We start from the raw sequence: 13,552 nt of genomic DNA, 5'->3' as shown, positions 1-13,552 counted from the left end.
TAATGTGGCCATAATTCAGGTGAAAGCTATTTGCAAAAACACCATCAAGAATGTTTCTAATACGAGATACCTTTCTCATAATAAATGAAGGTAATAACCAGAAAAAAGAAAGGGCAAAAGTGGGAGAACCATGAGCAGCGTACCCATAAAAACAGGCCGATCTTACCTTCATAAATATGGATGATCTGAGGGTGCTGGACGGATGACATAATCTGGATCTCCCGGCGGATACGTATAAGGTCCTGCTCTGTCTCTATCTTGGCCTTCTTGATTGTTTTGATGGCCACCTGGAGGAAAAGAAGCAAAGGTCATAAATCTTTCAAGGCATACAGAACATTATCATTCTCTATCTTTGCTTTCTGGATTGTTTTGGTGGCCACCTCCAGGATGATGAGAGATCACATATCTGTCATGGTATACAAATCATCCTTCGCCATCACTGAACAGATCCAAGGTCCCTCCTCAATAGCTTGTGTTTTTTCTTCAATGGCTCAGGAAAGAATGGTTGCTGGATCACTGAGAGCAAAGAACCAGCAAACCTTCCATTTTACCTCTCCTCTTCCCTTCTCTTACACTTATAAAAAAAAAAAAAAAAATATTGGATACAGCACAGACAAAATATAAAAATCAGAGGTCCTTCGATTATTCATTGTAGAGCAGTGGCTGAGAACGTTAAAGTGTCTAAACGTTTTCGAACGAGGACCAACGTCCCCATGACACATTCCAGAACAGGGACCGACCTTTAGGGGTTAAAGCTTTCAGTACTATGATGTCTTTATATTCTTTTCACCACCAGATAATAACATCCAGCTTAACCATATCTGCTCAAGGATGTAATTTTTACATTATTCTTCCTGCTGTTAGGTACTGTACGACAGTACTGATTTCAAGAGATACCCTCATGGTGGAGGATTACTGAGATCCCCTGGTCCTGGAGTGTTACTGAAGGCTATATCAATCCCCTTCATTTCAAAAATTATCTCCCAAGATAAATAACATCATCAGGAAGCAAGAGGAATAAAATACAAAATACAGAATGTCATCAGACCGAAGGGTTTAAGGAAGACCTGTCAATCTTTCATAATAAAAGGGTGAAGAATATTACAGTACGGGAGGAATGACTGGAAAAAATAAAGCAAGGTGGTATGCCATGGCGCTGGTGGAAGGACAAGGCAGTTGGGAATATTAGAGATTGTGACATTGTGGGAGAAAAGACTGCTAGACTGCTACACTGTATAGGCATAAATACCAGTACTGTATTATTTATTTACTTTATTCATTTATCTCCTGACAGACCATTCCTGACTGTAGTATTAGAAAACAGATAAGTAAACCGAAAATTTGTGGGGAGTTTACATCAAGGCTGTTGCAGAGGTGACTGAATAGCTAAACCCTTCATCTTCCTTATTTTGTGCTTACCAATGACATTTTATTCAGCTTAGGGATGACCTTTTAAAGTGTAGGTGTTAAACAGGGACAAGTAAATGAAACTATACACAGGGTACGGCTTATATTAAATCACCACAGAGAAGACGCGGCCTAACCAAGCAGACCACAATACTGTATAGCACGTTTACTAACAGATGCCAAACTCCTTTCAATATAAATGCTGGATGGGTGTTGACTGGAAGATAAACTTCAATAATAACCAAGAAAACTTATTCCCACCTCACGTTCATCGAATTTTATGAAACCATGACTTAATGTCAAGTTGTATGATTGACCCAGTTCTGATAGATGAAAACAAACATACTACTATTTGTATTTATTTCAACTGTAGTGTGAGGTGGTGTACTCTTATGAAGGATAATAAAGTATAAGGAAGTTACTATAAAATCACCACCATATCATAAAATCATCACCTAAACCCTACTTCCCACTACAGTACTAAACTGCCAAGATCATGAGAAAGTTATACCCTACAAAGAAGCCATATCAATGCCCTCACTAGAGATATTTCCTTAGCTGAAGTAAACTCTCAGGTGGTTTCACAGACATAGAGAAAAAGGGCTAAATGGTATTAGGGATTTAAGGTGAATAATTTTAACCCTTCACTAGCAGATGTCTCTCAAGAAGCTAAAAATAAATAAATAAAAATCATCAGGCAGCATATGAGCAAATAAACAAGACCTTGGCAACCAAAGATCTGAATCTCTGAACTAAATTAAATTCACTTTTTTTTTCTCTCTCTCTCTCAAACAAATATTGATATCCTGGCCACAAAGGTCATTAAGCCAAGTATGAGGATGAATTCCTTTTTTTATTCATACAAATAAACAAGACATCCCAGACATTACGTCCTTATCCCCTTAACTATGAAGATTATTTTCTTCCTTACTCATACAATCCCAACAAATTTATTCAGTCTTTTCACAACAAAGGGACTCTTCTAAATTGAATAAAAAAGCAGTAATAAATAATAACACTACCAAAACAAAGCATCATCCTAGCAAAGGGATTAAAAAAAATATATACTGTATACGTGTATATCCTTAAAACTTACCCCTCATATATATAACTACAGTATAACGAAACACTCTATACCAATGCACTTATGTTAATCATTTATAGTTATATTCAACGTATCTGTGTCTATATTCTTCAATAACCAAAGAGAGACCATTTTCAATTTTATTTTCACATGTCAAACCTGATACTTTTGGCTCTTATACCTTATTTTAAATGGAAGGGATAAAATTTGCCTTCTCATCATTCTACTGATCTATGTATACTGCTAATCCCTTTCCACCTCCCAATCTCATGGTGCTGTTCGTATACAGCACATCTCGTCTGCTCTCTGAATTATCATCTTGCCTCTTCTTCCTACATAAATATTAAGTATTAGCAGTATAAGACAGATGCAACTGAATAATAATAATAATAATAAAAAAAAAAGGGGAGTGGGGATGAAGGTCTGATTATCCCATTCCAATATATTCCAGCCATTAACAACCACCTTCTACAGATTACAATGTACTGTACGATACCCACAGGTACTGTGCGGGTGTGCCTCAAGAAATGACATAAAAGTATTCTAATGCAATCCTCACCTCCTGCCCAGTCTCCTTGTTGACTGCCAGCTGCACCTTCCCATATGTGCCCTGCCCAAGCTTACGGATGATGTCGAACCTGCAAGAAAAAAAAACAGTACTATCAATGCTTGACTGCTTGGACAACACCAGTGATGTAATTTCCATTTTATCACATATGAAAATGGCAACAGCCAGTTTCACATTACCTCCTATACTGTACAGCATATGGCCCAAAAACTTTACACTAAATTGATCAAATGTCACGTCCATGGTGACACTGACTGAAAAAACTCCATCCATCTCTTGAAAATCTGAGTTCGATAGTCAGTTGGGGGTGCCAGTCACAGTACCGTACATGACCATCACCCCAAATGACTAGGTAGACTACTGTCATTTTTCATTCATTAGTTTCCATAAATGACTGACTTCTGTACTAATGTATAGGAGTTAATTTCCTGATTGAACAAAGGCAAGCTAGTTATAATGAAAAAAAAAATAAGAGAGGTGGTGGGAAAAAAAATAAGAAAGGTGGTGGAAAACAAAATATGAAAATCAAATCAGTTACATTTATATTAACACAAACAATCTAAGAGTACTGGAGAACTTTCATCTTTCAAGTACCCCATAACTGCTTACTTAAATACTGATCTACTCCAAAATGATAAAAAAACAAAACAGTGAGCAATGACTTCTGAAATCCAGTGACATAATATTCGAAGTCCACCAAACTTTACAGAATTTCATGTACTATTTCATAACTTCAAGAAAAAGTGAAACAATATTACAGTCTCAAATTCACATAATGGTTTCTGCATCATAGTTTATTTCCTTCTCACTCCCATGTTATCATTATGCAAGCCAACTACTGTGTGAGAGGTCGGAACAAATTAAGCATCTCCATAAACATTAACCTGACTGATGTACCCTGGCCAACAGTTCCCTTTGAAAGCGTTGTTTGTTTTAGACCTTGTCACCTTGCCAGTTCAGATAAGCTTTGCAAAACCTGGAGTTGGTTTAATTTAATCTCTGTTGTTGTGTCTTCAAAATAGGAAAAAATACAGAATATAGCCTAGTACAATAATATGAAAGGTGAAGGCTACTCTCTACAGTACTGCAGAATAATATATTAAATAAAAACCACCAATATATCTTTGTTCTAAAATGGGTATACACTGTACCGTATAAAATGTTTTAGAATACCATATGGTCCACTTAGTATCTTCACTACACTACATACCATGTCTAGACAATTTTTTATTACCGCCAATTCATTTAAGTGGAAGGTAGATTTTATTCTGCTTAAGAAGGGTCCACACACTGGAGGGGTTTCCCAGATTATCAGGTACTGCACAGTTTTTAACTCAACTAATACCAGCTTACAGAAAGTTTTTCTAAGTTGCGGTGATGGAGATACAGTAACACCAATCTCCATTAACCCCTTTGGCACAAAGATATACGGTATGATCTTTAAAGTACGGTATATTCTTGTTACTACACAACAGCCCCATTTATCTGAAGATACTCTCATACTATCTATCTATCTATCTATTGCCAGACGCCTCAATCCCGTTTGGGGTGGCCACAAACAAATCGCCTCCAAGTCGCCCTGTCCCCCGCCATTTCACTACCCTGCTCCCAACTCACACCCCCCTCTCTCATATACCTCTCCACCCCATCCCTCCATCTCATCCTCGGTCTCCCCCTCCCTCTTCCACCCTCCACCTCACTCACATACACTCTCTTCGTCAGTCTTTCACCCTCCATCCTCTCCACATGGCCAAACTGAAGGGGTTAATGCCTTGCATGTGCCTAAATTTAAGCTCATTACAGAATGTGGTAATTCATCACACATGGATATATTGTTAGCAACAACATAGGACACTGCATGGCCAGATTCTATAGTAATGATAGCACAGTTAAATTAAATCATTACTGTCCTAAAATCCTGTCATTAGGCTGCTCACAAGTGCTGCATCAACATCATCTTCATCTCTACTTTCCTGTATTTTCACTAGGTATTAATACCATACTTTTGTTATGAGAGTGGTTTCCTAAGCACAATAAAAGTCTGACACATACAGTATATCAGTACTGTAATAACTGTTGGTACGTCAAAAGACATCATCACACTGATGGAGTTAACCACATTACAAATTTTTTTTTTAATCTTAATACAAACTAATTTTACTCACTACAAAACAAGCCCCGAATTATATTTGTTTTATGTTAACTTGGGCCAGATTTTCATCCTTCTGCAGCTTATTTCACAAACCTCAAAGCACAAAAAAATGGCAGTACAGCTCTACATCCTTACACAGACCTTATTTTGTGACTAGCTTCATATTCTAGCATAAAACTACTGTTACACTTCCATATTAAATATGGACATTGAAGTTTGAGGCCAAATTACAAGTAAAATGGATTAGTGAAGGGATTAATGAAAGATATATTTAACTTATCCACTTTGAAGTTTCTCCTCAGCTGAATAAACTCATCTGGCAGTGAAAAGAATACCTAAAATAAAAAAGACCCCATTATACTGTACAATGCTAATGCTTTCTTACTCCCGCCTTTAGTCCACACTGTCAGGGAAACAACAGACTGATCACATACATTTAATGGTTTAAGCAGGCCCTTGGCAGTAACAGCTATATTACAGGAACAGTTGCATTAACCCCTTTAGCCTGAGGATACTGCCTTTCTCTCAATCATGCTGCTCAAGGTGATTATATGCAACATTTGAGCATCCTAGGAGAGAAGGGATGAATAAAAACTATATTTGCCCTCTCCTCTCCTGTTAAAATAGTCTCTCCTAAGCTAAATAGGTCATCTGGAGGAAGAATATAGAAGCGTACATCCAAAAAGACACTATTACACTGAAGTGATTCAAGGACCATGAAAGAGTTAATATAGTATTTTGATGCCATATTGATTTTAGTGTGATGAGAATTTCCAGTACTACAGTAATAATATATGTATACAACAATACAGTATGAGGAAAATGCTTTCTCGACCAATCATGTGAACAGAGATAAAACTGATTTCACAACCTCCTAAACCTAATGAATTTTTTAATACAGTACCATATTTTATTCTTGGCACTACAGGCCACTTTCTTTAGTTTTGAAGACAGCCTGCTGCAGACTAGAGGCTAATGAAAACTGTATCTAGCCCCATCACTATGAGGGGGACTTCCAACTCAATAAAATCATCTGGTGGCAGCAAGATTAAAACATAAAACATGTCCTCATGGTGAAGAGGTTCAACTTGCCATAGCTGTGCCAGTCACTTTCACACTTAGCTATGGTTAATAAATCACTAATCAGTAGCTCCCTGCTCAAACCCTCAATACCCACTTTAGGCAACCCATCCATTAACAAATTCACAATGATCATGTCTATCTGTAATTTATTCTTGCTAATATCAAACTATTTTATGCAACTTTGGAGATTTTTCAAACAGAGAGGACTAAATAATGGTAGTCTTTGTTAACCCCTTCATTTATAAGGTACTGTATTCCAGCAAGTTTAATAAAACTGCTCACTAGTGGCATGCAGAAATAAAATTGCTCACTAGTGGCAGGAAGAAATAAAAATAATGTCCTCTGGCTGATGTTAAATTCTGTAATGTAACCTGCAGCCAAATAGCACACTGTAAAAGAAGAGTAACATCAGTCTGCATCCCACATGGTTCACATTAAGATAAGTCTGGCGACACAAACAACAATGATGAGAATTGTCAGTGTCTCTCCCTTCCTTCATCACATTTGCCTTCCTTAACTGACCCTTCAGTCCAATGATGTCATTAGTAATTTATTCTTGCAGTAATACAGTACTTCCAGAGGAGTTTATTCAGCTTTTGAGTAACACTAGTATAGAGGGTTAATGACGGCCATATTTAATCCCTCCAGTTAAAAAAAGTCTGTCACATGGTGAATGAAAATCATCAGGAATAGCACAAATAAAATAAAAAATACAGTACATCAGAATGAAGGAGTTAATGAAGCTTCATCATACTCTAATAAAAAAGTCTCGTGGAGTGGCAGGAATGAAGAAAAAATTAAAAACAAGTTACCAGTATGTCAGTTTCCTCTCCATGTCAGACAATAAACAATCAAATTCAAAACCAAGGATATGAAAGAAGTCCAAGAAAACCCATCTGGTGGTAGCATGAACAAACTTTTAAAAATGTCACCAGATTTTCATTCATCATCCAATCTTTTTGTTTCCACCATGACTGTAAGAGCATGAGGTTATGCTAGTCAGTCCAAACAATTAAGGCAACCTTGACCAGTCTCACTCAAGCCTCTGTGGCATTGTGTGTGTGATAAACCCCAATCATCCCTCAGATGTAAACCCTTATGGGCTCCATTTGGCTGGCATGTCCTAACTCACTAAAACCACCAACTTTCATTTGATTTTATCACTACCATCGAACAAAGTAAATTATTTCCTGGGTTATATGACACTTGGATGGGTGACCGCCTGGGAACACCAGATGCTGTTGGCATCCCTACGTGTCCAGTGGGGTTGGTGGAGGATTAGTGCCCCTCCCTGTAAAACAATTAACTCTAAGCCCTTGACCACCCCGTTTGGGATACATGGCGTCTGGCAATGGATGGATGGATATGACAGCTGGCTTGTTACTTCATGAAAAGTCACCTAAGACAACAATACCAGTGGATGGTGGGCATCCCCACCTTGATTATCAACAGATTCAAGGGATTAAATTATCTTAAGTCTGCAGCATTAAATCAATACACTACTCAGTGCAGAGACACCTCCATCATACTGTGTCATACCTCTTTTACAACGTCCCATCCCCTCTTTCACTGGCAAATAAAGTGTCAAACTGTGCAGCCAGGGACACGGGAGGAAAAACAAGTTCATCTTAGTATGATATGGATGGAATATCATTCTCTGCCACCTTACTGTAAAGCAGGAGTTATCTAGAATAACCCTACACAGTTAATACAGTCTTATAAAACTCAACACAACCAAACATTACTCCTGTGGAATACTGTACTAAGATTCCATAGGACCCAGACTGTGAACCACAGCAATATAAATTAGAGTTGACCCTCACTATAACTGACATCGGATTTAACGGATGCCATGAAGCCCATCCAACTTTTGTTGGCTATAGCAAATGTCCGTTAAATGGGGCAAAATACATGTGTTTCTTACCCTTTTTATTCCAACCTGGCCTGAAACTGCCCTCTCCCGATCATGACTGCTGAGTTCTATGAATGACTATAGAATAGTAATACTGTACTGTACTATACTGCACTAGTCAAGAAGTACTGTACTATGACAAGAATGTGAAGTATGCTGGAAAAAGGGTAAAATTATGGGTCATATTAGTGTAAAATGGGTACTGTTTGCCTTTTTGGTACAGTACTATAAAATGCTTGTGAACTCATTTATTTTCAAACATCCTTGAAATCCCCCTGGAAAATCGTGTTTTGATTATGACTAAGTTTTTCTTTTGTGTGTGTGTGTGAATTGACTGACTTTAACCTTCAAACCTTCTGCAAATCAACCATTTCCGTGTTATGCCCTCCCCCCCTTCTCTGACAACAGAAGGGGACTGATTTTTTTTTTTTTTTTTTTTTTTTTTTTGGGGGGGGTGTTAATTCCTGAAAGAAACAATGGTAGAAACAGACTGAATCAATCACACACACATACGCACACAAATTGTCCTAGTTGGGGGGCTGTGACCCCAGAACCCGACGATTTTAATCATCTCAGTGCATTCAAACCTAACCTTCAAAATGCAGAAATCATACTTTGTTGTTTTGTGCTAAAAATGAAGGCAGAAGCAGATCAAATCACCATAAACAATGCCAGACAAAATAGTTACCTTGACTGGGGAGCTGCACCCCCAGACACCCTCTCCTTGACAACATTAACCACCTCATCTTATTCAAACCTTCAAAATGCAGAAATCACAGCTTCTTAAAAGTTGTCCAGCATCAACAGTACCATAAGTGTGTCCTTTATGTACTTACACAGTAGTTTACAGCTACAACAAATGCTTCTGACAACAATACAGTATGTCATCTCTTAGTCAATAGCTGCATTGTCTTCTTGGAAAAATTTCTTCACAAATGCCCAGTAATTGCAGAACAGTCCCTACATCTGCCAGCCATTTTTTAACTAACTTCAAACTGAAAGTTCAGGAGGCATGGCTGCTTACGCAAGTGTGACGTGCCACTTACGTTTGTGTCAAGAGACCCAAAAGAAGTACAGTACTCTCACTGGCTTCACTACTTCAATCTGACTGGTCGTCAGTGCATCTGCCTTCGTGTGGCTGCCATCACTTCATCTGACCTCCCTTCACAGGGGAAGGTTGGAGTAAAAAGTTCTGTCTATCTATCTATTGCTTGATGCCTTTATCCCATAATAAGGGGTGGCCATATACAAATAGCCTCCATGCTGCCCTGCCCCTCATCCACTCTCTTCTTTCTCTTAATAATCTTTTCACCTCTCTTTTCCTCTCTGCACATAACTCTCTTCCGTCTCTCAACTTCCTCCACTACGCTTACTATGGTTAAAGTTCATCTGTTACACCAATTTATACAGGAAAAAGTTAGTAAAAGATGAACCTTTTAAAAAAAAAAATAAATTTCCTAATCTGTGATTGTCCGAAATGGCAAATTGTCCAAATTGTTGGGTTTGGTAGGGTTAGTCTAAACTGTATTAGCTTTGGTTAGGAAGGTCAGGTTAGTAGAGACCAACATTAAGTGACAGACTGACTTTGGGGCTAAATTTGCCCGAAAGTCCGACATGGTGGGTGGCCATTTGCCACAGTTTGCATGTAAAACTCATGAGGTTGTATTGCTGATGTCTTCATAATTATGCATTTCCACAACTGTTAAAAAATGTCACCATAATAAATACAGTTTACTGAGATAAAATATATATATATTTTTAATTCTTTGCATTTCATCCTGATCTTAAAATGTGCGTGAAAAAAATGAGAATAAAGGTAACTGGGAATTTAATGTCTATCACTACTTTGTTCCAATATAAAACTTCTCAAAATCCTAAAGTCCCCTATATCTTAAAACTTGAACAATATTCTGCTAGGAGAATCAGAAAATTACTAACACATGGACCAAATGGTGATACACAGGAAACCAGCAGAATATATTAGTTTACGCAAGGACATTTAGAAATTAAGCAAAAACAGCAGAGAACCATGCAAATATTCCCATACCTATGCATGTTTTGGCATGTAAATAATGTAATGTCTGAATCATAAATCATCTAGAAGTCCTAGAACCCATAAATGAGGTAAATAAGATCTGTGGTACCAATAATACCCCACAGTACAAATTCCAGTACAATACGCAAGAAAAAAAATTTCGTGTAAAGTTACCAGGAATGTTTTGATCTTTCGTGTAAGTTTGCAGGATTGTTTTGAAAGCTATGTTAAAATAATCGTCATCTAGAAGTCTCAAAAGACGCAACGTACCCATGCTAGCAGAAGAAAATAAGGTCAGCGACACCAATTATATCCCAATGACTATGAGGAAGGTGACATCAGATGCACCGTCCCTTCAAGTGACACGAGGCCGGTGACGTCACAACCCAACAAGCAACAACATCCTCCTGCTACTTGTCTATCCTGCTACTGTTTCTTTGCTTCACCCAAAAATTATGAGTATCATGTGCTAAAAGCTTAGGTCCGTATTAATTATTAAAACTGAGAGCAAGAAGGCGTGGCCTAATTCGAATATTTGACAATAATTTCTGAAGACTTTTGATGACATGTGTAGCCTTTCTGGAGCCTTGATGCCTACACTCTGTACTGTAGGATGCAATTACGGATATTCCATAAATGCTCGTGGGCATTATGTACTTGCTCACATTTTCGCAGTTTGAAGTATTAATTATACAAGCCTTAGTGGTCTTCCATTACCCGATGAACCATTAGAGACTGTCTCAAGCTCTATGCCCTTGAGCTTTTGGTTTTTATAGCGCTCACACTCAATCTCTGGTAGAACACCACTAGAACACCCAGGGTCAATGATTTTGATTGAACAACTTGTACAGTTATACATGTTACCTAAATTCCATGTAAACAGGAGTTAATATTACAAAACGATACAGAATTCCACTAACTTCCAGCAGCTATGCTCAACAAATGCCCAGGGACATCTACGGGAAAAATAATTTCGGCAGTCACATACAATTCACTATTCTAGATAGGACATTGCATCGTTACCTGCACCTTACTAAGTACACTGGCTAATTTACATGTTGCCATGAAACAACAATACTACAGAACGCATTTTCCTGGCACACTTACTTGCTCCCAATCTTACGCTTCTGCGAACGAAGTGAGCTGGACGATATAAATAACTGCATGATCCACTCGGCTTTCCTCTGTCATCATACTTGAAACTAATTGGCCAAATTCAAACGAAAAATATCCGTCTGGTAGTGGAAATTTGCGTAATCCCGTCCAGAGTTATCAGTAAACCCTCTCCCTACCCCTTCAAACCCATGACTTAACTTTTCTTTTTAGTTTTGTTTCTAGTACCTACAAACGACGCTACAAATGCATCTTATCAGAAAGTATAAAGATTAAAAAAAGTCTAAGGAGGATGCCCTACAAAGCCCGAGCCAACGAGAATACGGCTCTAAACATCCAGCAACTGATAGCCTGTGTGGATTAGGTTAGTGTCATTTTATAAACGCAGCCATATAATAACGATCACACACACACACACACGTTTTCCTTTCAGCGTGTGCTTGTCTGTGTATGCGGTGGATCAGACGTGTATGCATTGGATGTCTACGAATATACTGCATAAGTTTGTGTGAAATAAATTTTATGTATTAGGGACATGAACGTATGTATGGTTTTTGTATCTAAAAGTATACGTATTGTGTGTGTGTGTGTGTGTGTGTGTGTGTGTGTGTGTGTGTGTGTGTGTGTGTGTGTGATCATCCTCAACACATTCAGCATCCCAATTATTTTCGCTTATGTTAAAGAGACGGTTGAGTGTTACCAGTGTCTACTCGAGTAATTTTCTACTGTCCATAACTTTTTTTTTCCCACTAGCTGCATGGTTAATCTGCACTTTTTTGTGATTATGTACGTCGCAATTCACAGCGTTCTCTCTCTCTCTCTCTCTCTCTCTCTCTCTCTCTCTCTCTTCGCCTACGCATAACGTCACAGGTAAAAATGTTCTAAAAATAACGTTATAACTTTTCCTCGCATACCCACGATTATAGCTTCTCCCCCTCTCTCTCTCTCTCTCTCTCGGCATAACTTCAGAGGTAAAAATGTTCCAAGAATAACTTGTTACGTAAAGACTTTTCCCTCGCATACCCACGATTATGGTTCTCTCTCTCTCTCTCTCTCTCTCTCTCTCTCTCTCTGAACAGGAGATAAGATGAAAATTGGCCCATAGCTGACCCCTTCACCTCGACGATGTTTTGTTTTTTTCTTTTTCTTAATTTCTTTTTCTCTTTTTCTTATTCTCTTTTCCTTTCATTTTCTTATATTCTTTTCCTTTTTTTTCCAGCTAAAGTGCACACGCTCTAGCCGAACAATTATCCCTAACCCCTTTTCGCTCAGTAGATGGCCAATCGTAGTTCGACTGGAGGGCGCATTTGACTAGTAGCCAAGGAGACTCAATCCTACCTCATAATTTCTTGCAGTGCCCCCGTTCCGTCAGATGAAACTAAAGACTATGGTTCGTTTTCTAGTTTTGTTAATTAACGGAGCTCCCTAATACCTCCTCCTTAGCGATTTATTTTTGGATATGACTGGTTAATATCCCTTTATACCGGGTACGCTACTTCTGCAGAGTATGGCGATATTGAAAAGATTTATGTAACTCAGAAGAGCAAGTGAGGTGTAAAATAAAATAAATCGCTTAGGAAAAGGTATCAGGGAACTTTAACGAAAATACCGGCCTATAATACCAAGTTTCGTATTCTTGTCTGTTGCGGACGCTCCTAACACCTTTTCCTAAGCGATTCATTTCCTATATTACAACTTACTTTCCCCTTCTGTTACCTAAACCCTTTCAATTTCGCTAAAATCTTCATAAATAACGTACAAAGGGATATTCACAGTCTATCTCACAAATTAAATCGTTAAGGAAGAGTTTCAGAGCTTCCGTACCCGATGAGAGGGGGTGAAAAAAAAATCACTAACAGAGAGAGAGAGAGAAAGAGAGAGGTATAGCTCCACCCTGATAAGAAGTGCTGTATATGGCAAGCTCAAGAGTGATTAAGGACCCTGTAGCACCTGCGTGGGGTGAGAGTACAGAGAGTACAGAGTCGGCGCGGCACAACCAACCTCTGCGAAAAGAATGCCGAAGAAAATAATTGTCATCGCTCCCAGAAATCACACACACACAAACAAACACACACACACACACGAAAGACGACGGACTGATTGTACTCTTAAAGGCAAGGAAACAAATCTCCAGCAAGACTGCGGTGAGAATGAAGGGAAAAAAATATTGTAAGTTTCCCAAGCATCAAAAAATTATT

General features: G+C 38.3%; 1 protein-coding gene across 1 annotated transcript in view; it reads right to left on the bottom strand.

The window, feature by feature from the left end:
* The window catches only part of LOC145396692 (uncharacterized), a 129,988-nt gene that overhangs the window by 72,193 nt on the left and 44,243 nt on the right, over nt 1-13,552 (bottom strand). The window contains exons 3-4 of the mRNA XM_080269985.1: nt 3,051-3,129; nt 167-287 (exon numbers count right to left, since the gene is read on the bottom strand). Of these exons, the coding sequence (XP_080126111.1) occupies nt 167-287; nt 3,051-3,129 (200 nt within the window). The remainder of the gene's footprint in view (nt 1-166; nt 288-3,050; nt 3,130-13,552) is intronic.

The sequence above is a fragment of the Coenobita brevimanus genome, chromosome 4 (assembly GCF_032717465.1).
Source record: "Coenobita brevimanus isolate Jiangsu-jjx chromosome 4, ASM3271746v2, whole genome shotgun sequence".
Classification (NCBI taxonomy): Eukaryota; Metazoa; Arthropoda; class Malacostraca; order Decapoda; family Coenobitidae; genus Coenobita; species Coenobita brevimanus.
This window is presented reverse-complemented; position numbering and strand designations above follow the sequence as displayed.